The sequence below is a fragment of the Equus przewalskii genome, chromosome 3 (genome assembly GCF_037783145.1).
Source record: "Equus przewalskii isolate Varuska chromosome 3, EquPr2, whole genome shotgun sequence".
NCBI classification, from domain to species: domain Eukaryota; kingdom Metazoa; phylum Chordata; class Mammalia; order Perissodactyla; family Equidae; genus Equus; species Equus przewalskii.
The window spans coordinates 10,418,337-10,445,473 of NC_091833.1; the positions used below are offsets into that span (position 1 = coordinate 10,418,337).

At 38.8% G+C, this 27,137-nt stretch overlaps 1 protein-coding gene across 14 annotated transcripts in view; it reads right to left on the reverse strand.

Annotated features, from left to right (window-relative positions):
* CNOT1 (CCR4-NOT transcription complex subunit 1) overlaps positions 1–27,137 on the reverse strand; it is a 112,975-nt gene that overhangs the window by 62,527 nt on the left and 23,311 nt on the right. For 10 of the 14 annotated variants that reach the window (XR_011537944.1, XR_011537945.1, XM_070612027.1 and 7 more), the window contains exons 2-6: positions 14,790–15,065; positions 1,749–1,856; positions 1,071–1,169; positions 384–452; positions 240–294 (exon numbers count right to left, since the gene is read on the reverse strand). Coding sequence is in view for 11 of the 14 variants with exons in the window: in XM_070612027.1 (XP_070468128.1) it covers positions 240–294; positions 384–452; positions 1,071–1,169; positions 1,749–1,856; positions 14,790–14,891 (433 nt within the window). In the remaining 3 variants the exon portion in view is untranslated. Of the gene's footprint in view, positions 1–239; positions 295–383; positions 453–1,070; positions 1,170–1,748; positions 1,857–14,789; positions 15,066–23,390; positions 23,518–27,137 lie in introns of those variants that run through there. The other 4 variants (XR_011537946.1, XM_070612026.1, XM_070612023.1 and 1 more) reach the window with 2 other exon arrangements.

Sequence of the window (27,137 nt, forward strand, 5' to 3'; positions counted from 1 at the left end):
CTCAAGATTCAAAAAGCCATGGACGTTACAAAGAGAACTAATTGGTGGTTACCAGGGGAAAGAGGGGGTAGGGGAGGGCACTAGGGGTGAAGTGGTGTACCTACAACACAACTAATAATGATGTACAACTGTAATTTTACAAGGTTGTTAACTATCATAATCTTAATTTAAAAAAAAAAAACCACGGATGTTAAAGAATCTAACTTCACTATAGGATCTGTGGGGGAAAAGAAACTTACCAAAACCTCTGAGATCTGAGCTGGAAGAATTCAAGAGGGCAAGGCCAAAAATTACCTGAAACAAGAAGGATTAGATTGACCAAAGAGTCAAACAGCTGTTTTTGCTTCTAATTTTGCCTAGATCTCTTTTCTTAAATCACTTACCTCTTGTACTTTGCTTAACTTGAGAACTTTACTCAGCTGGGCAAATAAGTGGGGTGCAGGCTTTAAACTCTGAAACAAAACAAACTTTATTTTAAAACAAGAACTTACAATTTTCAAAAAGTTTATAAAAGCATCTGTTCATCCAATTTTGGTGCTACATAGGAGTGACATAAATCTGTAGTGCTGCTAGAAACAACACATCATGTCCTAGAACCGAAGACTGACAAGCTTAAGCTTCACAGAATCTGGTTTTAGTAAGATTCTATTTATCAAACTGTCTTGATTTTACTGGAAACTACAAAAATCCCAAAGTAACTACTTGAAATTTTAAAATTAAAACATGATACTATGAGGGGCTGGCCCCGTGGCCGAGTGGTTAAGTTCGCGCGCTCCGCTGCAGGCGGCCCAGTGTTTCGTTAGTTCGAATCCTGGGTGTGGACATGGCACTGCTCATAAGACCACGCTGAGGCAGCATCCCACATGCCACAACTAGAAGAACCCACAACGAAGAATACACAACTATGTACCGGGGGGCTTTGGGGAAAATAAGGAAAAAAAATAAAATCTTTAAAAAAACAAAAACAAAAAAAAAAACATGATACTATGAGATAAAGGTTTAAGATCTTTTCAGAAAGCCTAGTAAAAGATCACTTTCTTAGGACTACTAAAGATAAAAACAATACCAACCTTCTGATAGTGCAATGGATTATCAATGGCATAGGACAGCGTCGAGATAAAGTTTGGCTTTGTAATCAGTGACGCACACTCCTGAATCAGAAACTGGGTCTTAAAAAATAAAAGATGAATTTTCATTAGCACTAAGTCATATTCTTGCATACACAGAATTAGAGGTACTCATAACAACATTAAAGTGCAATCCAATTTTGTATACTGTTTCTACACGATCAAAACTAGCTCTTGAAAAAACCCATTTAAACTACTTAAAGTCTATTTGCAGCAAACCAAAACTTCTACAGAACAGAGTCCATTGACAAGGTAACCATAAGGAATAACATCATGATAAACTGTTCCCAGATTGAGAATCAAGCCAAAGAAACTCAATCTATGACAAGAGAGTCCCTTCTCTGCCTTACTTACTTGTCAAGCAGGACTTCCCACATTCCTGCTTCCTTCAGGCAGGCCTGATGCCCAGCTCTCTAAGCCTCAACTAGGGAGCTGCAATGGTTTGCATCCAGGCAGAAGGGAAGGACAAAAAACGGAAAAGTCCCAATACCTTTCAGCCATTCAGCTAAGATTATTTCTGGATGCTATTTGTATGTGTTGTTTGCTACACATTATGACCAAAATGCAATTCATTGAACGATTAGATCTAAGTGAACATACACTCTGTAAGCCCCCAAATACCTGATGAAAATCTTTGCCACTGCTTTTACCATCGCCACTGAAATCCACATGCGAAAATAGGCAGCGTAGTAAATGCCTGTCTGCCTCAGGGCCGTGCCGATTCACAATCTAAATTAAAGATGAAAAAATATGAGTTTGTAGTCAATATTAAGGGAGATTAAAAAAAAAAAAATCAACCTCTAAGGCAAAATCCCAACTCACATTAATTGTTCGCTTTGGATTAAGTGTTATAGGAATTAATGAGATGGAGGTAGCAATACTTTATAATTAAATATTTTTTAAATGTTTCCCACAGTCACTGGCAGGAAGGATGGAAGAAAAACCACCAGTAATTACTCCATAGATGTGCTTTGGTCAACATCTACACAAAAAAAATGACGTAGTAAGAACACAATTTTTTTTTTTAAGTTCTAAGGCAACAATTTTATAACAAACTGCACACACAAGAGCATCACCTTTTCTATGCATTTATTTTACTTTAAAAATGTAACTTCAGGGGCTGGCCCCATGGCCAAGTGGTTAAGTTCATGCGTTCTGCTGCAGTGGCCCAGGGTTTCGCCAATTTGGATCCTGGGCATGACACCGCTTGTCAGGCCACACTGACGTGGCATCCCACATGCCACAACTAGAAGGACCCACAACTAAAATATGCAGCTGTGTACCAGGGGGCTTTGGGGAAAAAAAAGAAAAAGAAAATCTTTAAAAAAAAAAAAAGTAACTTCAAGGGCCAGCCCCGTGGCCTAGTGGTTAAGTTCAAGTGCTCCGTTTCAGTGGCCCCGGGTTTTGCCAGTTTGAATCCTGGGCATGGACATGGCACTGCTCATCAGGCCATGCTGAGGAGGCATCCCACATGCCACAACTAGAAGGACTCACAACTAAAAATACACAACTATGTACTGGGAGGCTTTGGGAAGAAAAAGGAAAAATAAAATCTTTATATAAAAAATAAAAAAAAGCAACTTCAGGGGCCGGCCTGGTGGCCTAGTGGTTAAGTTCCACGTGCTCCACTTTGGTGGCCCGGGTTTAGTTCCCTGCACGGAGGTCTGTAACACTCGGTGGCGGCCATGCTGTTGCGGTGACTCACATACAAAATAGAGGAAGACTGGCACAGATGTTAGCTCAGGGCCAATCTTCCTCAAGCAAAAAGAGGAAGATTGGCAAGAGAAGTCTGCTCAGGGCAACCGTTCCTCAGCAAAAAAAAAAAAGAGTAACCTGAAATCTAACACAATTGTGACTCATTGCAATAACCTCCAAGGCAAGGCCCTAAAGGAAACAGTATGATTTCAGTACTGTAGATGCTACCCCACGCGCCACTAGTTTCTTGGTGTTTCTCAAAATTACCAGTGTTTGTACTTGCTATTTCCTATACAAGAAAGCTGCAAATATCTACACATGGTTTGCTCTTACTTCCTTTAGGTTTCTGCTCTCAAGTCACCTCATCAGTGAGGCCTTTCATAACTACCCTCCCAAAAACAGCAACACGACCTGACCCATCATCACCTATTACCCTGCTTTACTTTTCTCCATAGCACTTATCACCACCTGATAATTTATTTTCCACGTCCTTCACTAGATTTTTAAGTTGCATGAGAAGAGGGAATTCATGTAGTTGTGTTGACTTCCTCACATCTAGTCTACAAAAGAGCTTAACACATTGTATGTGGAGAGTAATCACTTGCTTATTAAATGCTACATTATAAATAATAAATATTTAACTACCTACTTTAGACTAGATATGGTACCGAGCTTTCTCAGTTTAATCTTCAACAACTCTGCCAAAACTTACTCCCATTTTATAGATGAGGAGGTGAACACTTAAAACAGATTCCAGCAGCCTAAAATCCACTAGTGTATGAGTCGAGGAGGAAGGATTCATAGCCCACCTCCAAAGCCTACAGTCTCTCGACTGTATCATAATAATTAAGTGACAGCTGGCTAAGTTAACTTATTTCAGTTTCAGTTTTCCCCATCCAGAAAGTGTGGTAGTTAAGTATGACCAATTTTCACACTGTCCCACAAACATCTAAAAGTTAAAATTTAGGGGCCGGCCCAGCAGCACAGCAGTTAAGTACACACGTTGTGCTTCGGCGGCCCGGGCTTCGGCAGCCCAGGGTTCACTGGTTCGGATGCCGGGAGCGGAAATGGCACCGCTTGGCACACCATGCTGTGGTAGGCGTCCCACATATAAAGTAGAGGTAGATGGGCATGATGTTAGCTCAGGGCCAGTCTTCCTCAGCAAAAAGAGGAGGATTGGCAGCAGTTAGCTCAGGACTAATCTTCCTCAATAAATAAATAAATACATACATACATACATACATACATAGAAGTTAAAATCTGTATAATTTGATAATCAGTAAGAACCTCTGCATCTATAAAGATTACTATGAACCTATTCACAATGTATTGGTTTTGTAGGTTCTTATCATTCCTTAAGTTCTACAAAGGCAAAAGATTGTTTTTTCCTATCGCCTTGAATGCTGAAGATATTAAATAGCCAATTCAAATAATTAAGACTAGGGGCTAGCCCTGTGGCCGAGTGGTTAAGTTTGTGCGCTCCGCCACAGGCGGCCCAGTGTTTCGTTGGTTCGAATCCTGGGTGCGGACGTGGGACTACTCATCAAACCACGCTGACGCAGCATCCCACATGCCACAACTAGAAAGACCCACAACGAAGAATATACAACTACGTTCCGGGGGTCTTTGGGGAGAAAAAGGAAAGAAATAAAATCTTTAAAAAAAAATTAATTAAGACTAGAATCACCAATGATTCAACTAACCAGAGCTCTCCCTCAAAAGAGCAAGAGTAGCTGGCTTAACAAATACATGTTGAGAACATACTAGATACAATACAAGGTACAGCAAACACAGCAGTACAGACCAGTGAGTTCCATAACTCTCACGAAGGATGTTTTCATGGGGTAAGAAAAGTATAGGTAAAGAATTTCTGATAATATTAACTGTCATATGAAGAAAATGAAACAGGGCTATGTGATATTGATGGGAGGGGGGAGGTACCACAGAAAGACTTTCCCTAAAGATGTAAAATGTAAGCTGAGACTTAAAACATTGAAGTTGACAACCAGATAGAGCTGGAGGAACAGCCTTTGAGGCAGAAGTTAAACAGTACACAAACACAAAAAGGCCAGAGGGAGTCAGGGGATCAGATGACAGTTAATGAACATACTAACTTATCTGGTGCTGTTACACCAACCTAAAAAATGGAAGGGACTTTCCATCAGACTGTCAATGGCCAAAAACCAAAACAAAAAAACTTCTAAGTTTTTGTTTTAATCAGGATCAGCAAAAGTTTACAAATATCCCTTCTTATCCTTTACATTTATTTATATAATATTTTTATAATTTTACAATTGCTTTTACAGCCACTTAATCTTCACAACAACCCTAAGAAATATATATAAGACAAACAATACCATGTTATCACAGATAAGATTTTTTTTAAAAATCAAGGTTGGAGCGACTAAAGACAAATGTCACACATAACTTGCCGGCTGGTGGTGGAATTAAATGGTGTGTTTTATGGTTGCTGGGTGAACGCAATATTCCTTCTGTGATACCATGCTGCCCTTCATTAGGAGCAACTATTTTTTTCTTCTAAAACAAGTGGTATTTTAAAAACATGATTGGGTTGCAAAGATGTTGAAATAAGATTTTATTGCTCCTGTAAAATTAAGTCCTATATATTTTTACTTAAAATTCAGACCACTCCACTCATTGGGCAGTGGAGACCACTAAAATAATTCAAAGCTTTAGTTAAGTAACTATCTTACAATGTGACAGCAAAATCTTTAGGCTGTATTAAAAATAAAGTAACTAGCGGCTGGGCCCGTGGCCGAGTGGTTAAGTTCCCACACCCTGCTTCGGCGGCCGAGGGTTTCGCTGGTTTGAATCCTTGGTGCGGACATGGCACCACTCATCAGGCCACGCTGAAGCGGCATCCCACATGCCACAATTACAAGGACCCACAACTAAAATACACAACTGTGTACTGGGGGGATCTGGGGAGAAAAAGCAGAAAACAAAGAAAAAAGATTGGCAACAGCTGTTGGCTCACATGCCAACCTTTAAAAAAAAAAGCCTATCTATTTAAAAAAAAAAAAATAGGGGCTGGTGCGGTGGCACAGCGGTTAAGTGCACACGTTCCGCTTTGGAGGCCTGGGATTCACCGGTTCAGATCCTGGGTGCGGACATGGCACTGCTTGACAAGCCATGCTTGTGGTAGGCATCCCACATAAAATAGCGGAAGATTAGCACAGATGTTAGCTCAGCAACAATCTTCTTCAAGCGAAAAGAGGAAGACTGCCAAGAAATGTTAGCTCAGGGCCAATCTTCCTCACACCCACGCAAAAAACACCCACATATATATATATATATATATATATATATATATGTGGATTTTCACATAAGCTCAAAAAGATTTATATAAAGAAAAATACAAAATCTAGCCCAACAGATGATCTCAAAGGTCCCAAAAACACTCAGGATTCCATACAATTATAAAATACTAGATTTTAAAATTTAAATTGAAGACAGTAACTCTCTACACTACCATGATTATAGTTATAGCAACCAGAATAATCAGACTGTTTCAAAATATACATATGCTCCATACAAACAAGTTTGCATCAGCATCTTCATTCATATTTCTTAAGCTTGCTGAACATATTCTAACCCTTAAAAATATTCATTCCAGGGGCCAGCCCAGTGGCGTAGCGGTTAAGTTCGCATGTTCCGCTTCTCGGCAGCCCAGGGTTCACCAGTTCAGATCCCGGGTGCGGAATTGGCACTGCTTGGCACATCACGCTGGGGTAGGCAACCCACATATAAAGTAGAGGAAGATGGGCACGATGTTAGCTCAGGGCCAGTCTTCCTCAGCAAAAAGAGGAAGACTGGCAGCAGTTAGCTCAGGGTTAATCATCTTCTTCTTCAAAAAAAATTCCAGGTTCTTATTGCCTTATCTGTATGAATACTTTGTGAATACTTTATGAAAAATAGTGCATGTATTCAAAACAGTTTAATATTTTGAAAAGAACATGAAAAATTTTTGCAACTATGAAGGGTTTCTTCTAACAAAAAAAGCATTAAATTAAGGATAAAATTTTGAATTCCTAAGTAAAAGATGGTGGAACTAAGACCACCTTTTTCTACTCTAGTCTCTCAAATAACAAATTTTTTTTTAAAATTACATCTTCAATAATACATTCTCTTTTAAGAAGTGGTCCAGAGAAATATGGCAAAGAGCTCATTCTTACCAACTCAAATGACAAGCCAAATGCAGACTTCTACTTGGGACTGATAAATCCAAAAATAAAAATGTCTAGAATTGATAAACGTCCCAAAATATGTATAATTATTCTCTGTTCAGGTGATGAATTGGGGGCACAAATGGGCCATGAAAAAGGACAGACTGTCCATTTAGAGACCCAGATCAACACAAAGAAATTGCAGAATGGCAAGGGAGAGAGATATAGACGAACAATCAAGCTCAAGGTGCCACATTTAACGTCTGTGAACAAAGAAGAATGCTGGAGAAGAATGAGGAAACCATTACCAAATCTGAAAACAGAAATGGTGAAGTACCCCAAGACACTTTCCTGCCCTCAAGTATTCCTAAGACTATTTAAATGTGAGTAAATAATTGCACTGATTCAAAGACAAGCAAAAAGTCCCTATTTCAAGAACCTGTAAAATAAACAAAGCAAAGAAACAAGACAGGTGAAGAACATACATTTCAAAGAACTTACCCAATAAACAAACAAGAAGAGTTCAAATAGTATTCCATACCCTCAAAGAAATGGTAGAAATTTTTGTTTTTTAAGGGGGAAAGTCCTCAAAAAGGTGACACACTAGTTCAAAAATAAGATAACAGAAGGAAATGAAAGCAAGTTTGCAGGGCTTAGGAAAGAACTAAGGCAAAAATTTTACAGAAATGATAACCACCTAATAAAATTAATATACCTCAATCCACAAGAGAAGAAATGACAAAGAAAACCATTCAAAGAAAAGAAGAAAAATATCCCTGAAATAAATATTTGAATTGAAACATTGAAAGGTATACCATAGCACAAGAAAAGGTAATAACAGAATAATCAAAACGTATACACATGAAGTGAACTCTAATTAAAAGAAAATTTATGGGGATATCGAGGTTAAGAGTAGATGCAGGCAAGAAAAGTTACCTAAAATGCATGAGGAAGGAGAGAGAGGAAAGAGGAGGAGGAAGAAGCCAGGGAGCTTCTGGCATTTGATGTTACTGAAGAATAATGGAGAGCAGTATTTACACAACTAGGGGGAAACAAACTTGACCCAAGAATTTCATATCTTGTGATAATCGACTCCAAATAAAAATGATATATCCTTAAGCATGAAAGAATCCGGGTAACAGCACCCAAGTTCTCAATGAAACAAATCTGCTGACAATGATCTACAGCCAAAAAAGAAACAAATGAAAATAAAGTTTTTTCAGGAATATAGAAACTGCAGCAAAAGGACAGACAGTAAGCACTGAATTCATTTCAACATACAACGTATTTTTAATAAGACTAAACTATTCTTTGAATAAAAGTTGTTTTACAGCAGCCGGCCCGGGGGCACAGCAGTTAAGTCCACACATTCTGCTTCAGCAGCTCGGGGTTCGCCGGTTCAGATCCCGGGTGGAGACACGGCACCACTTGGCATGCCATGCTGTGGTAGGCATCCCACATATAAAGTAGAGGAAGATGGACACGGATGTTAGCTCAGGGCCAGTCTTCCTCAGCAAAAAATAAATAAACAAACAAACAAATAAATAAATAAATAAATAAGACTTAATAAGGGCCCAGGAGACAAACTGATTTATTTTATTTGAATCCTGATTCAAACCAAAAGTTTTAAGATTTTTTTTAATATAAGGCAAACAGGAAATGTGACTGTTAACTGGATATTTGATATTTAGGAAGTATTGTGCTTTTTTTGTTTAAAGATGTTAAAATGGTATTATGAAGAGATGAAATTATGTCTGGACTGTGCTTTAAAACAACTGAGGGGAAGGGTTAGATCAAACAGCCTGGTCATAGCTTAAAATGAAGCTAGATGACAGATTCATGGGGGTTATATTGTACTACTCTACTCATTGTGTTTGAGACTATCTTTTCTTTTTTTGAAGACTGGCACCTGAGCTAACAACTGTTGCCAATCTTCTTTTTTTCTTTTAATTGCTTTTTCTCCCCAAATCCCCCCAGCACATAGTTGTGTATTTTAGTTGTGGGTCCCTCTAGTTGTGGCATGTGGGACACCACCTCAACATGGCCTGATGAGCAGCGCCATGTCCTCGCCCAAGATCTGAACCGGCGAAACCCTGGGCTGCCGAAGTGGAGCACGTGAACTTAACCACTCGGCCACAGGGCCAGCCCCAAGATTATCTTCAATAAAACTTTTACTATAAATTTTATTTATTAATTTAATAAATTTAAAATTTTGGTTTTATAAATTTACATTTATAATTTTTTAAATTATATTTAGAGATTATATCATTTAAAGAACAGGATATAAAATGTTTTTATGGGGCTGGCCACGTGGCCCAATGGTTAAGTTTGCACACTCTACTTCAGTGGCCCAGGGTTTCACAGGTGTGGATCCTGGGCACGGACCTAGCACTGCTCATCAAGCTATGCTGAGGTGGCGTCCCACATGCCACAACTAGAAGGAGCCACAACTAAAATATACAACTATGTAGTGGGGGGCTTTGGGAGAAGGAAAAACCTAAAAAACAAAATAAAATAATTAAAAAAAATTTTTTTTAATCTTTTTTTTGTTTGTTTGTTTGAGGAAGATTAGCCCTGAGCTAACTACTGCCAATCCTCTTCTTTTTGCTGAGGAAGACTGGGCCTGAGCTAACATCCATGCCCATCATCCTCTATTTTATATGTGGGATGCCTACCACAGCATGGCTTTTGCCAAGTGGTGCCATGTCCACACCCAGGATCCGAATCGGCGAACCCCAGGCCACCAAGAAGCGGAACATGCGAACTTAACTGCTGTGCCACCGGGCCAGCCCCAAAAAAATCTTTAAAAAAAAAATGTTTTTATAGAACTTTTCTTTCTTTTCTTTTACTGAGGAAGATTCGTCCTGAGCTAACATCTGTGCTAATCTTCCTCTATTTTGTGAGTCACCACCACAGCATGGCCACCAAAGGGTGTGGTAGTGCTCACCTGGGAACTGAACCCGGGCCACCAAAGCAGAGCTCACCAAACTTAACCACTAGACCACAGGGTCGGCCCCTAGAACAACTATTTTTAATGCAAAATCAAAGAACACTCCAAAATGCTAAGAAGCTGAGTAGAAAAACTAGTGTTGATTTAATTTTATTTTACTTGTATAATTTCTTTCATAATGATGAGTATTTTAAAGGAAAGCATAACTACAGGGGTTAATCTTTAAAGAACATCACAAAATCCTGACTAATGGGACAAATTAAATTCTAGCCCTGTTTTTTAATCTACATAATGGTAATAAATAGCTAGCTCTCATGTTTAGTGAACCCATATATATAATAAATTCGATAAATATTCCTTCTTCCCATTTGTCACTAGGATAAATAACAAAGGGAACATGATCCCAGCCAAGATAGTAAATCTGATCAGACTAAGCCACAACAAAGCATGGCACTAAAATATACTAAGCATCCAAGAATCACAAGTCTTTACCTAACACCAAAGGAAATCAAGACAGAGCCAAGAACTAGAACCTTGCTCCCACTCCAGTTCTAAATTCCTAATCCTTCTAGAAGTAATAGAAGAGAGGGGGCTGTCTGCAAAGGTACTGTTAAAGACACAAAATTTACTTTTCTAAAGAAAATCTGTAGACACTGAGAAACCTCAGCCATTAGGTGAAACCATGCATTCTAACCCTTACCTTCAAAATTAATTACTAAATAATTTATTCATTCCAATTGCATTTGAACACTTACTAAATGTTAGGTATAAGAGACAAACTAAAGGATAGTCCAATATCTCAAGGTCTTGGGAGTGGGGAAGATGATCAAACCAATTAGTAATTCAGTATTAAGCTGACCAGATCATGCAGAGGCTTGCTGGGGTAAAGTCAGACAGTGCCACCAGATTCCCCACTTGCAAGAAGTTCTAACTGCCCCAGCAGTCACCGCCTTTAAGGTTTGTCTCAGCTGGAGTCATATTATCCAAGGGCACACACCCTCCTGAGGTAGCCTTCATACAATCCTAAGGGATGTAAAGGCCTGGCCATTTGGGCCCATTGTGGGACAACTTTGATATCCGTTGCAGAATTCCCCATGGAGTTGGCCAGGGTTTTGTTGTGTTTCCACCACAGTTCTCCTTCTGCCCAATTCTGTCGCCAGTCTTTTCCCCTCCCCCTACAGGTATTCAAACGTTATAAATAACCTGCATTCCAAACTGTCTCATGTCTGCTTCCAAAGAACAGCAACATAGGCACAGTCAGGAGTCTGGGCTTTACTGAGTGGGACAGAGACGAACAAAAGATTTTAAAACCTCAAAGAGACTACTAGCTATACATTTTCAAAAGGTCACTCTGAGAACAGAGTGGAAGACGTTTTAGAGTAGGGGCTGTCAGGCGCAGCCAAACTTGAGACTAGGAGACCTTACAATCCTGTCTCTAATTTTCTTCTACTTCTTTGTCTTTCAGGAACAACATAAAGAGATTCAACACAGGAATGTTGTGGATTCAAATCTCCTATCTGCCATTTTCAGGCAGAATACCAGTGGGCAAAATACTTAATGTCTTTGAACCTCAGTGTAAAATGGAACAATACTACCCACCCTGCACCACTGAAGTGAGAATGTGAGAACTGATGTAATATCACATTAGAAATAACACCTGGAACATTGTAAATGCTTGAACAATTGCTATGAAGATCAGAGAACTGACTGTACAAATAGAATGACTGAACTGATGGAATACTCAGCATTTTTCACTCAACACTGTAAGATCAAGGCATGTTGTTCCACATAATAGTCTCAATGCCTCATAGTATACCTTGTTGATAGACACGGGTTGTTTCCACCTTGGGGCTATTGAGATACACGTTTTATGATGAACGTGCACGTGCCTTTCTGTTTGGTATATACGTAGAAGTGAAACTGCTGAGTGCCTAAGTGATATGTTCAGCAACTAAACGAGGAGCTTCTGAGACGCTAGTATCACTTTTCTTAATCTGCATGGTTATAATAGGTATATGTTCATTTTATGAAAATTTATCTGCACACTTATAATTTGGGAAATTATTCTGTGTATACATTTTATTTCAATAAAAAGTTGCCAAAAAAATAATGTGTGGTACACGGCAGATGCTTAAATAGCAGCTGCATGAAATTGTTAGGTCACACTCTGACCAACAGAGCTTTCAGAATTTACCCTAAGGAATTAATTCAAATAAAGGAAAAAAGGGGTTAAGTCTTCACTGGACAGGTGGTATTAGATTTGGTTCTCGAAAGATGAGAATTCCAGAAACAGCATTTAGAACTGAACTTAAAGGGCCATGATGGGCCAGCCCTGGTGGCCTAGTGGTTAAATTCAGCCCACTCTGCTTCAGGGGCCCAGATTCAGTTCAGGCTGTGGACCTACACCACTTGTCTGTCAGGGGCCGACATACAAAAAGAGGAAGATCGGTGGCAGATGTTAGCTGTTAGCTCAGGGTGAATCTTCCTCAGCTAAAGAAATTAAAAAAAAAAAAAAACTCAGACTGAGGAGGTTGGATTTTGTTCTGTAGTAAGAGGACCACTGAAGGTATTAAAACAATGAACTTAGCACTATAATTCATCAAAGCAGTAAACTCCATAAGCATACATACCTGGTGATATTTCAATGTACCAGAGAAACAGTACAAAGGGGGGGAATCAAATAGATACTAGATAATTCTAAGGATAGAGCTTTTCCATTAGAAAGTAAACTGGAAAAGTTGTCCAAACTTCAATTTCTAAGCATCTATCCTACAAATACAACAACATATATAGGCAGGAACTACCTTGTAACAACACTGTCCACAGTGTGTGAGCACGCACACACACACACACACACACACACACACACACACACACAAAAACTCTTATATAACCTAAGTGTCCATCAACAGTGAAGTGTAAATTATGATCCATCCAGACAATGGTTTACTATGCAGCCTTAAAGGAATGAAGAGACTTTTCACGTATGGATAAGGAATGATTTCCAAGACAGACTGGTAAATTGAAAACAAAACAAAACAAAAAGATGGAGAACAATATCTACTATACGCCACCATATGAAATGGGGGAAATATCTTCCCATTTTCTATATGCAAATATCTTTGGAAGGACAATGAAGAAATAGCCAACATTGGTTGCCTGTTGGTAGGAGAAATGGGTACCTAGGGTAATCAGGTTAATATGCTATCTATTTTAAAAATCACATTAAACCACAACCACAACTGCTACATGCACACATTACACACACCCCAAAAAGACAAGGAAATAGTTCCATACAAACCCTCTCAAGCCTTAGATTTAGCTCAAATAATTAAGCACCTATTTCACTTACAAGTTTCTATTTGTGTACTAACTACTTTACGTAGTAACTATAATTTATACTATAGAGGGAGAATTAGCACTTTTTTAATGCTGAGACAGGAACTGTGTTACGTACTCTATTTAATTTCATTTAATCACAACAAGGTGTCCTGCAAATTTTATTGTTTTTATCCTTATTTTGCAGATGAAGAAAAGGAGGTTTGGAGAAGTTAACCAGGGTCATACAGCTAAATTATGCTTTAACAATATGAAGAATTCTAAGTGTGATACTCCATTTGATTTATAAATGGGAAGGGGGTACAATCACTAAAACTAAGGTATAGTATACTATTTAACTTTCACGAAGATTGAATGAAATACTCTACAAGTCAAATCTACACTGGAGAACAGTAATTTTAAAAGATGGAGGGGGAGGGAAGGGCAAAGGATTTGAATTGACATTTCTCCAAAGATGTACAAAGAAGCACATGAAAAGATGCTCAACAGCATTATCTATAAATCAAAGCTACAATGAGATACCAGTTCACTTCCACTAGCAGGGCTAAAGGCAAAAAGACAGGCAACAATGAGCGTTAGTGAGGATGAAAAAAAATTGGAACCCTCATACACTGCTTGTGGAAATGAAAAGTGATGCAATGCTCTGAAAACCAGTCTGGCAGTTCTTCAGAAAGGTAAAAATAGAGTAACCATATGATCCAGCAATTCCATTCTTTGGTATATATCCTAAAAACTGAAAATAAACATCCACCCAAAAACTGGTAAACAAATGTTGATAGCTACACTATTCATAAGAGTCAAAAAAGTGGAAACAAACCTAAATATCCAACTGACAGTTAAACAAAATGTGGAATATATTCATACAATGGACTTTTATTCAGCCATAAAAAGGAATGAAGTACTGATGCATGCTCCAACATGGATGAAACCTGAAACATCATGCCAAGTGAAAGAAGGCAGACAACTGAAGGCCACATATGGGATGATTTCATTTATATGAAATGTCCAGAAAGGCAAATCCATAGAAGCAGAAAGTAGATTAGCAGTTGCCAGGGGCTGGAGGGAGGGGAAATGGAGAGCAACTGCAAATGGATTCAGGCATTTCTTTTTGGGGTGAGGAAAATATGCTGGAGTTTGATGGTAATGGTTGAACGACTTTGTGAATCAACTACAAATTACAGAATTTTACATTGTAAAGGGTGAGTTTTATAGTTTGTGAAGTTTATCTCAATTTTTTAAAAAAGTATTAAGGAAAAAATAGGATTAGATCAAAACAAATATTTCATAATTTTAACAAAAAAACAAAAATCTGTGAACCCCCTCAAAAAAGAACCGGGATAAGATCTCTTTTATATATTAAGCTGAAGAGAAATCACTTGAAGTAAGGGGCAAAAATTAGATACTTTTCACGCAACACACCCATACAAACTTTCTTTCCACTGCATACTCATTCCCTTAATGGTACTTAGATTTTCTGACTAGGTTACTTACATGCTGTATTTCCTGCTGGCTGGCTCGGTAGTTTTTCTTGGTTAAATTGTCCACCAGGTAGCTGATTTGAGACAAGGCCAGCGAGAGCGAGTCAAGATTCATTGCTGGTTGGGGCGGAAGCAGGCGGCCGAGCCCGGCGCAAAATCACCATTATTCCCCTTTAGTCACCTCAGAGGCAGGTTAATGCTTTCTTTGTAATTAGCCTATATCTGATGTCTGTACAGTGTCTTCAGTTCTTCTTTACCAGGAGTCTTAGTCTGTTCTGAAACATGGCACCTGTTTAAAAATAAATAAATAAAATCAGACTTTTAGATTAGTTACCTTTTTATTAGAGGAAAAAAAAAGTTAAATAACCTTCATCTCTCCATCTTAGTACCCAAAATACCAGTAAGGACTTTAAAATAAAATTCAGATATCTCAACTACTATTGATAAAAGATGCCAAGCTCGGGGGCCAGCCTGGTGGCGTCATGGTTAAGGTCGTATGCTCTGCTTCCGCAGCCCAGGCTTCACAGGTTCAGATCCCAGGTGCAGACCTAGCACCACTTGTTAAGCCACATGCGGCAGCATCCCATGTAAAGTAGAGGAAGACTGGCACAGACGTTAGCTCAGCGACAATCTTCCTCACAGAAAAAAAGATGCCAAGTTTTAAAATTGGGCAGGGCCAATATTGAAAAAAAAAAATTATCCCTGCCTCCAAAAAATTTCTATTTTAGCAAGACAATCTGTAATATTTGACATTTCTATTTTATCAATTTCAAAATGATTATTTATTCTATACCCTTTAGAAACATCAGGAAAGTACTTAATTAAAATTAGAGTTTGTGGAAAGAAACACCTAACATTTTCAGCCCCTCTTCCCACACTAATTACAACTTATTTACAAGATCTCGTTTGTTCACTTTACTTCTTATGTACTACTTCAGAATCAGAGAGCTTAGTCTTCAAGTTGTACCTTAAAATGTCTGTTTAGGTATCTGAATGGCTGATTTAAAGGCAAATAAAGGATCTAGAACCCCAATCCTTTCCTGCATTGTTCAAACTTTTTACTAGAAGCATTTAGAAAGGAAAGCTGAAAGCAGCAATACAGCTAAAATGACAGGATGCTTATCAGTTTAATTGCAACCACCTGCTGAATCAGAGGACCTATTCTGTATTACCAAATAAAGAAAAAAACAAAAAAACACCCCACAAGTTTTTTCCCTAAGAATTCACCAAGTACTGCTGCTGGAACACAAAAATTTTCGGATACAAGGAAGAAGCTTATCCATAGCTTTCTGTTCTGAAATCTGCTCATTTCATTACAATCAGAACTCACCACGTAAGGTACAGAAAATTCATTAAGCTTAAAAACCCCTTGGTGAGGGCATTTAAACCTTTATCTTTAACAATTTTTAACAATGTAGAAAGACTACTCTGTTTTGTTCTGTTTTCTTTATACAAAACAAACGTTCTACCTATGTTCTCATCCACATCTCCTTAAAAAAAAGGGTAGGGATGCCCTCTATCACCACTTTATTTAACATAGTACTGGAGGTCCTGGCCAGAGCAATCAGGCAAGAAAAAGGAATAAAAGGAATCCAAATAGGGAGGGAAGAAGTGAAACTCTCGCTGTTTGCAGACGACATGATCTTATATATAGAAAACCCCAAAGAATCCATTGGAAAACTCTCAGAAGTAATCAACAACTACAGCAAAGTTTCAGGGTACAAAATCAATTTGCATAAATCAGTAGCATTTCTACAATCTAATAATGAACTAACAGAAAAAGAACTCAAGAACACAATACCATTCACAATCGCAACAAAAAGAATAAAATACCTTGGGGTAAATTTAACTAAGGAAGTGAAGGACCTATATAATGAAAATTACAAAGCCTTTCTAAGAGAATTGGATGATGACATAAGGAGATGGAAAGACATTCCATGTACATGGATTGGAAGAATAAACACAGTTAAAATGTCCGTTCTACCTAAAGCAATCTACAGATTCAAAGCAATCCCAATCAGACTCCCAATGACATTCTTTACAGAAATAGAACAGAGAATCCTAAAATTCATATGGGCCAAGAAAAGACCCCAAATTGCTAAAGCAATCCTGAAAAAAAAAAGAACAAAGCTGGAGGCATCACAATCCCTGACTTCAAAACATACTACAAAGCTACGGTAATCAAAACAGCATGGTACTGGTATGAAAACAGGTGCACAGATCAATGGAACAGAATTGAAAGCCCAGAAATAAAACCACACATCTATGGACAGCTTATCTTTGACAAAGGAGCTGAGGGCATACAATGGAGAAAAGAAAGTCTTTTCAACAAATGGTGCTGGGAAAACTGGAAAGCCATATGCAAAGGAATGAAAATTGACCATTCACCAAAATAAACTCAAAATGGATCAAAGACCTAAAGGTGAGACCTGAAACCATAAGGCTTCTAGAAGAAAACGTAGGCAGTAGACTCTTTGACATCAGTATTAAAAGGATCTTTTCAGACACCATGCCTTCTCAGAGAAGGGAAACAACTGAAAGAATAAACAAATGGGACTTCATCAGACTAAAGAGCTTCTTCAAGGCAAATGAAAACAGGATTGAAACAAAAAAAAACCCCACTAACTGGGAAAAAATATTTGCAAGTCATATATCTGACAAAGGCTTAATATCCATAATATATAAAGAACTCTCACAACTCAAAAAATCAAACCACCTAATCAAAAAATGGGCAGGAGACATGAACAGACATTTCTCCAAAGATATACAGATGGCCAATAGGCACATGAAAAGATGCTCATCATCGCTGATCATCAGGGAAATGCAAATGAAAACTACACTAAGATATCACCTTACACCCGTTAGAATGACAAAAATATCTAAAACTAATAGTAACAAATGTTAGAGAGGTTGTGGAGAAAAAGGAACCCTCATCCACTGCTGGTGAGAATGCAAACTGGTGCAGTCACTACGGAAAACAGTATGGAGATTCTTCAAAAAATTAAAAATAGAACTACCATACAATCCAGCCATTCCACTACTGGGTATCTATCCAAAGAACTTGAAGTCAGCAATCCCAAAAGTCCTATGTACCCCAATGTTCATTGCAGCATCATTTACATTAGCCAAGATATGGAAGCAACCTAGGTGACCATCAACAGATGAATGGATAAAGAAGATGTGGTACATATATACAATGGAATACTACTCAGCTGCAAAACAGAACAAACTCATTCCATTTGCAATAACATGGATGGACCTTGAGAGAATTATGTTAAGTGAAATAAGCCAGATAGAGAAGGATAATCTGTGTATGACTCCACTCATATAAGGAATTTAAAAATGTGGACTAAGAGAACAGTTTAGTGGATACCAGGGGAAAGGTGGGGTGGGAGGTAGGCACAAAGGGTGAAGTGGTGCACCTACAACACGAATGACAAACATTAATGTACAAGTGAAATTTCACAAGATTGTAACCTATCATTAACTCAATAAAAAAAAAGGGTAGGAGAGGCTTGGGAACGAGTCAAGATATCTTTTGAGAAGTTACAGATAAACTGTGCTTATATTTATCAATTATACATAACTAAACTTGCCTGCTACAAATTCTTAGAGCAAGTTATTTCCTTCATGTTATAATGACAGCATATTTTCTGTTATACGACAAGCAAAAATCAAAATCTGAGGACATACTGTAACAAGAATCTGGGCAAACAAGACAGACTGTTAACAACAGTATTAACTGCTACAACGTTTTCTGAAACTCAAATTGTCAATATTGTAAAAAGTGTTTATTGCACTACCCTTGAACCTATAATTCCACTATTATGATGGTATCCCTCCAGATATACTGCCTCGAGAACTCAAAGAAACAAAGATTTTCACTGAAGTTTTGCTTATCTTAGCAAAAGGAAAGAGTACAACAGCAAAAAGTGACTGTTTAAATAAATTATGGTACGTGCAAAATAGGTAATTGTTTAAAAGAATCAAGTAGGGGGCTGCCTTGATGGCACAGTGGTTAAGTTCAGGCACTCTGCTTCAGCAGCCCAGGGTTCATGGGTTCTGATTCCAAGCGTGGACCAACACACTGTGCATCAACCCATGCTGTGGTGGTGGTGTCCCACATACAAAGTAGAGGAAGACAAGAAAGATGTTAACTCAGTGACAATCTTCCTCAAGCAGAAAGAGGAAGATTAGCAACAGATGTTGGATCAGGGCCAATCTTCCTAGGCCACCCCCCACTCCAAAAAAGAATCAAGTAAAGCTGCAGTAAAGATGCTGACTAAGGGAAAAAAAGGGGGGGGCGACCCAGTGGCACAGCGGTTAAGCGCACACGTTCAGCTTCAGTGGCCTGGGGTTCGCCGGTTCGGATCCCGGATGTGGACATGGCACTGCTTGGCAAGCCATGCCGTGGTAGCCGTCCCACATATAAAGTAGACGAAGATGGGGATGGATGTTAGCTCAGGGCACGTCTTCCTCAGCAAAAAGAGGAGGATTGGCAGCAGTTAGCTCAGGCCTAATCTTCCTCAAAAAAAAAAAAAAGATACAGAATTTTTGGGTTGAATAAATTAAAAACTTAATAACAGATATCTCTGAATAGGAACACGAAGTGCGGAAGCTTTCCTTTTCACTTTCTTTAGCTTTGAAAGTTGTTTTCCCACAAGTATACATTTATTTTCCACCTTTACTTTCTAGATCAAAACTTACAAATAACGGGGGGGAAAAATTCCACAGTAAAGGCAAGTAGGTTTAGAATAACATGCTAGGAGCCGGCCCAGTGGTGTACTGGTTAAGTCTGTGCACTCTGCTTCACTCGCCCAGGGCTCATGGGTTCAGATCCCAGGTGCAGACCTACAGACCATTCATCAAGTCATGCTATGGCAGCGTCCGACATTCAAAATATAGAGGAAGACTGGCACAGGTGTCAGCTCAGCAACAGTCTTCTTCACCAAAAGAAAAGATAGATTATTTGAGATTTCAGTAAAAACAGCCAAAGAACCAAGAGGAAAAATGAATGTAGCTAAATATACATAACATTGGTTGTTTCAGGATTTCTACATCCAAGCTAAACCAGACAGCTTATACACAAGTTGTTTCCAGAAAAAAATGCCCTCAAAACCACTCAAAACCCTTCCAAGTTCTAAGTAAGAACTCAAATCCAGACAGTCCTTGGCTAAGATGCCTTCAGATAACATATCATTAAAACCGCATGGTTAACAGAGTCAAAACAGAACCCCTTTGTTTAAAACTAAAACACTCATTTTTAGTGCCAAATATTAATTCACAGTATTTTGAATTTTTGCAAGTTGAGTTCAGCTAAAACTATATTATCCAAAGTATGTTATTTACACAAACAGTAGGTATTTTTCAAACTATTACAAACATCTAATAATTATTATACATAATTACATATGAAAGGGCAATAGATTTCATGATAGGTAAGAGTTTGGGGGAGATGGCCCGGTGTCATAGCGGTTAAGTGCACGCATTACACTTTGGCAGCCCAGGGTTGGCCAGTTTGAATCCTGTGCACAGACCTACACGTCACTCATCAAGCTATGCTGTGGCAGCATGTCAAATACAAATAGAGGAAGATTGGTTCAGATGTTAGCTCAGGGCCAAGCTTCCTCACCAAAAGAAAAAGGAGTTTGCAAGACATAGAAAGTTTCTCCTTATTCAGAACGTATACCAAAAAGGCTGACACAGGGGCCAGCTCCGTGGCTGAATGGTTAAGTTCGCGCACTCCGCTGCGGCGGCCCAGGGTTCGGATCTGCTCATCAGGCACACTGAGGCGGCATCCCACATCCCACTACTAGAGGGACGTGCAACTAAGATATACAACTGTGTACAGGAGGGGTTTCGGGAGATAAAAGCAGGGGGGAAAAAAAGGAAGATTGGCAACAGTTGTTAGCCCAGGTGCCAATCTTTAAAAGAAAAAAAAATGCTGAAACAGAAGAACAACAAAATAAACTATGAAACAGATGCTCTGACAGCCTTTTTAATTATTTTACCTATGTACAGCACAAATTCTCAAAATAAATGTTGAATGACCTTCCAAGAAACTGAATTTCTCAAATAGAACTGAAATTTTGGTACTTCAACTCTATCATCTCTTCTGCTAAGAGCCCAATGGCAAGGGCTACAATGTTTCCACATTAGCATCTAAAAACTGCGGAAGATAAAAATACCAGTGTAATGCAAGTTTCAAAAAGCCAATCTTTATTATATGAGCAAGTTAATGCATTAAACTAATGACCCATCTGAGCCCTCATCTTATTAGATCTATTAGTAGCAAGACAACATAATTTACTAACTAAACTAGGATACTTCTGAAAGTAAAGGGAGTACCATTAACAATTCACAACAAGACCACAAGCGTAAACCATGTCATGTGATCACCCTATCAGAAGCCTCTGACAGACCTACCACTGCTTCCAAGACAAACACTTTTGTTACTTTGTTTCCAAATCGCTATTTCATTGGTCTCTCCTTCTCAGTGTCATTTACTGGCCCTTCCTTTTTCGACCTCACAGTATTGGGTTCCTTAGACTTCTCTATACTCACTTTCTTGGCGATCTACTTAATTCTTATGGCTTTAACACCCATCTACAGGACGTCAGCGTCATTGTGTAGTGAACTCACTAGGGACTCTCTCCCCTCCAACATACAACAAAAAGGAGCAACCACACTCCAACAAAAAATATCCTAATAGCACAGGAAACGCCAGAGACCCACAGCAGCCGAATGATGGAGGACAGAGAAGCTGGAGCCCCCCTGAGAGGAGAAGGAATGGGGTAAGAGAGCTCTTCGCTCCCTAGCCTAAAGACTGGGATTGCTGCCGCGGGAAGTTCCGAGAGGGAAGGAGTGGGGGAGGGGTCACACACCTGGGGTATCACCCAGGACTCCCTAGCGCCCTTCAGCCTAGACAGAAGCCCTCTAATGGGGCAAAAGCTTTTGCGTGGGGGGACCCCATCAAGCCAAGGCCCCAGGAAACCAGAGAGCAAGAGCTGATCCAGAAACCCAGGTCTGCCTACAAGAGAAAGTGCCCCCTCCCTCCCCGGCCCCCGGCTGCGCTGCACCATCTCGGCTGTAGGCAGAGGGCTCAGAATACGCGGCTATCCACCCCCATCTAGTGGCGACAAGCTGTAACTGCAACCAAATAATATCACTATGTGCAAAAACCGTTCCTCTAACATCCAGCAATTTATAAAAGCTCCAGACCAGAAGGAAAACAATAAAAACACAGAATTATATCCTGAGGACTTGGAAATAGGTAAATTAGACAACAATGAATCCAGAATAGCTATCATCAAAAAACTCAATGAGGTAAAGGAAAATACAGAGAAACGAGTCAACGAGTACTGGAGTTGCTTCACAAAAAAGACTGAAACTATAAAAAGAATCAGTCAGAAATACCAGAGATGAAAAATACAGTGGATCAGATAAAACAGAATACGGATTCCCTGAATGCCCGTGTGGACAACATAAAGGAGAAAATTAGCATAATCGAAGACAGACAGGTTGAATGGCTCCAGAAAGAGGAAGAGGGAGAACTAAGACTAAAAAGAAATGAAGAAAATCTCTGAGAAATAGCCAACTCAAAGAGGAAATGCAAGTTAAGAATTATCAGTATACCGGAGGGTGAAGAAAAGGAGAATAGGGCAGAAAGAGTGCTCAAAGAAATAATAGCAGAAAACTTCCCAAATCTAGGGAATGAGAGAGAAATGTGTGTGGAGGAAGCTTTCAGATCTCCTAGATTTGTCAATGTAAAAAGACCTACTGCAAGGCATATAGTAGTAAAACTGGCGGCAATGAAAGACAAAGAATACTCAGGGCAGCAAGGCAGAAGAAAATAACCTACAAAGGAACCCCTATCAGACTTTCAGCGGATTTCTCTGCAGAAACCTTACAAACTAGGAGAGATTGGAAGAACATACTCAAGACTTTAAAGGATAAAAATCTTCAGCCAAGAATACTCTATCCAGCAAAAATATCCTTCAGATATGAGGGAGAAACTGAATCTTTCCCAGGCAAACAAAAGCTAAAGGACTTCGTAGCCACGAGACACACTGCCCCCACACAAGAAATCCTCAAGAAGGCACTCACACCTGAAAAAAGGGAGAAAGGGGTAACAAAACACAAAGGACACAGACAGAATCAGAATAGGATAGCAAATATTCAACTATAGCCTTAGGATAAAGAGAAGGAAAACACCAAAAACAAATATAATCTTATCACTCTAACCACAAACTCACAACACAAGTAGGGATAAGAGATGACAATAATAACTTAGGAGGGGAGGAGGAAAGGGACTGAATCAGTTTAGGCTAAGGAAATAAGAGGCCACCAGAAAAAGGACTATGTTATGCACGAGATTCTGAATACAAACTTCAGGGTAGCCACTAAACTAAAAAACAGAACAGAGACACAAAAAATAAATAAGGAAAAAGCTAAGAAACCAAGCATAAGAAACTGCAGAAGTCAATGGGTCGGCCAAAACACAAAGGACAAGAAACAAAGGAAATGCAGGAAAACGGGAAAATGAATGACAGAATGACAGCATCAAGCCCTCATGCATCAATAATCACTCTCAATGTAAATAGACTGAACTCACCAATAAAAAGACACAGAGTGGCAAGATGGATTAAAGAACAAGATCCAACAATTTGCTGTCTCCAGGAAGCACACCTCAGCTCCAACGACAAACACAGGCTCAGAGTGAAGGGCTGGAAGACAATATTCCAAGCTAATGGCAAACAAAAGAAACCAGGTGTCATAATACTTACACAAAGTAGACTTCAGGATAAGGCAGGTAAAGAGCGACATAGAGGACCAATATATAATGACCAAAGGGACACTTCATCAAGAAGAAATAACGCTTATAAATATCTATGCACCCAACACAGGAGCACCAAAGTTCATAAAGCAACCATTAACAAACCTAAAAGAAGATACCAAAAATAACACAATAATAGTACGCGACCTCAACACCCCACTCACATCATTGCACAGATTATCCAGACAGAAAATCAACAAGGAAACAGTGGAATTAAATGAAACCTAAAACAATTGGACTTAATAGATATATATAGAACACTTCATCCAAAAACAGCAGAATACATATTCTTCTCAAGTGCACACAGAACGTTCTCAAGGATAGACCATTATGTTGGGAAACAAGGCAAGCCTCTACAAATTAAAAAAAAATTGAAATAATAACAAGCATCTTCTCTGATCATAATGCTATAAGGCTAGAAATTAATTACATGAAAAAAGCTGAGAAAGGCACAAAGATGTGGAGACTAAACAATACACTACTGAACAAGCAATGGATCACTGAAGAAATTAAAGAAGAAATCAAAAACTATCTGGAGACAAATGAAAATGATAACATATCATACCAACTCATATGGGATACAGCAAAAGCTGTATTAAGAGGGAAATTCATCGCAATACAGGGACACCTTAACAAACAAGGAAAATGCCAAATAACCTCAAATAACACGTAATTGAATTAGAGAAAGAAGAACAGAACCCCAAAGTCAACAGGAGAGAAATAATAAAAATCAGAACAGAAATAAATGCTATTGAAACAAAAAAGGCAGTAGAAAGGATCAATGAAACAAAGAGCTGGTTCTCTGAGAAGATAAATAAAATTGACAAACCTGCAGCCAGACTTACAAAGAAAAAAAGAGAGAAAGCCCAAATAAACAAAATCAGAAATGAAAGAGGAGAAATAACAACAGGCTCCATAAAAATACAACGGATTATAAGAGAATACTATGAACAACTTTATGCCAACAAAAGGGATAACCTAGAGGAAATGGATAAATTCTTAGACTTATAACCTCCCAAAGCTAAGTCAAGAAGAAGCAGACAATCTGAACAGACCAATCACAAGGAAGCAGACTGACACAGCAATCAAAAGTATCCCAAAGAATAAAACCCCAGGACCAGATGGCTTGCCTGGGGAATTCTACCAAACTTTCAGAGAGGATTTAACACCTATCCTTTTCAAGCTATTCCAAAAACTTACGGAGGATGGAACACTTCCTAACACGTTCTATGAGGCCAACATCACGCTGATACCAAAACCTGACAAGGACAGCACAAAAAAGGAGAACTACAGGCCAATATCGCTGATGGACACAGATGCAAAAATTCTCAACAAGATTTTGGCAACCTGAGTTCAGCAATTCATCAAAAGGATCATACATCATGATCAAGTGGGATTCATACCAGGGACACAGGGATGGTTCAACATCCGCAAATCAATCAACATGATACACCACATCAACAAGTTGAGGAATAAAAACCACATGATCATCTCAACAGATGCAGAGAAAGCATTTGACAAGATCCAACAGCCATTTATTATAAAAACTCTGAACAAAATGGTGATAGTAGGAAACTACCTCAGGGCTGGCCCCGTGGCCGAGTGGTTAAGTTCCCATGCTCCACTGCAGGCAGCCCAGTGTTTCACTGGTTTGAATCCTGCGCACGGACATGGCACTGCTCATCAAACCACACTGAGGCAGCGTCCCACAAGCCACAACTAGAAGGACCCACAACGAAGAATATGCAACTATGTACCAGGTGGCTTTGGGGAGAAAAGGAAAAAATTAAATCTTTAAAAAAAAAAAAAGGAAGGAAACTACCTCAACATAATAAAGGCCATATATGACAAACTTACAGCCAACATCATACTCAATGGGCAAAAACTGAGTGCCATCCCCTGAAAAGAGGAATTAAACAAGGATGCCCTCTATCACCACTCTTATTCAACATAGTACTGGAGGTTTTGGCCAGAGCAATTAGGCAAGAAAAAGGAATAAAAGGAATCCAAATAGGGAGGGAAGAAGTGAAACTCTCGCTGTTTGCAGATGACATGATCTTATATATAGAAAACTCCAAACAATCCATTGGAAAACTTTTAGAAATAATCAACAACTACAGCAAAGTTGCAGGATATAAAATCAACTTACATAAATCAGTAGCATTTCTATAATCTAATAATGAACTAACAGAAAAAGAACTCAAGAACACAATACCATTCACAATCGCTACAAAAAGAATAAATACCTCGGGGTGAATTTACCTAAGGAAGTGAAAGACCTATACAATGAAAAGTACAAGGCTTTTCTGAAAGAAATGGATGACAAAATAGAGATGGAGAGGCATTCCATGCACATGGATTGGAAGAATAAACATAGTTAAAATGTCCATACTACCTAAAGCAATCTACAGATTCAACGCAATCCCAATCAGAATCTCAAGGACATTCTTTACAGAAATAGAACAAAGAATCCTAAAATTCATATGGGGCAACAAAAGACCCCGAATTGCTAAAGCAATCCTGAAAAAAAAGAACAAAGCTGGAGGCATCACAATCCCTGACTTCAAAACATACTACAAAGCTACAGTAATCAAAACAGCATGGTATTGGTACAAAAACAGGTGCACAGATCAATGGAACAGAATTGAAAGCCCAGAAATAAAACCACACATCTATGGACAGCTAATCTCTGACAAAGGAGGTGAGGGCATACAATGGAGAAAAGAAAGTCTTTTCAACAAATGGTGCTGGGAAAACTGGAAAGCCGCATGTAAAAGACTGAAAATTACCCAGTGTTTTTCACCATTCACAAAAATAAACTCAAAATGGATCAAAGACCTAAAGGTAAGACCTGAAACCATAAGGTTTCTAAAAGAAAATGTAGGCAGTAGACTCTTTGACATAAGTATTAAAAGGATCTTCCTGGACACCATGTCTTCTCAAAGTAAACAATAGAAAGAATAAACAAATGGGACTTCATCAGACTAAAGAGCTTCTTCAAGGCAAGGGAAAACAGGATTGAAACAAAAAAAAACGCCCAGTAACTGGGAAAAAAATATTTGCAAGTCATATATCTGACAAAGGCTTAATATCCGTAATATATAAAGAACTCACACAACTCAACAACCAAAAATCAAACAACCCGATCAAAAAATGGGCAGGAGACATGAACAGACATTTCTCCAAAGAAGATATACGGATGGCCAAGAGGCACATGAAAAGATGTTCATCATCACTGATCATCAGAGAAATGCAAATCAAAACTACACTAAGAGATCACCTTACACCCATCAGAATGGCAAAAATAACCAAAACAAAAAGTAACAAATATTGGAGAGGTTGTGGAGAAAAAGGAACCCTCATCCACTGCTGGTGGGAATGCAAACTGGTGCAGCCACTATGGAAAACAGTATGGAGATTTCTCAAAAAATTAAAAGTAGAAATACTATATGATCCAGCCATCCCACTACTGAGTATCTATCCAAAGAGCCTGGAGAGAGCAATTCCAAAAGTTCCATGCACCCC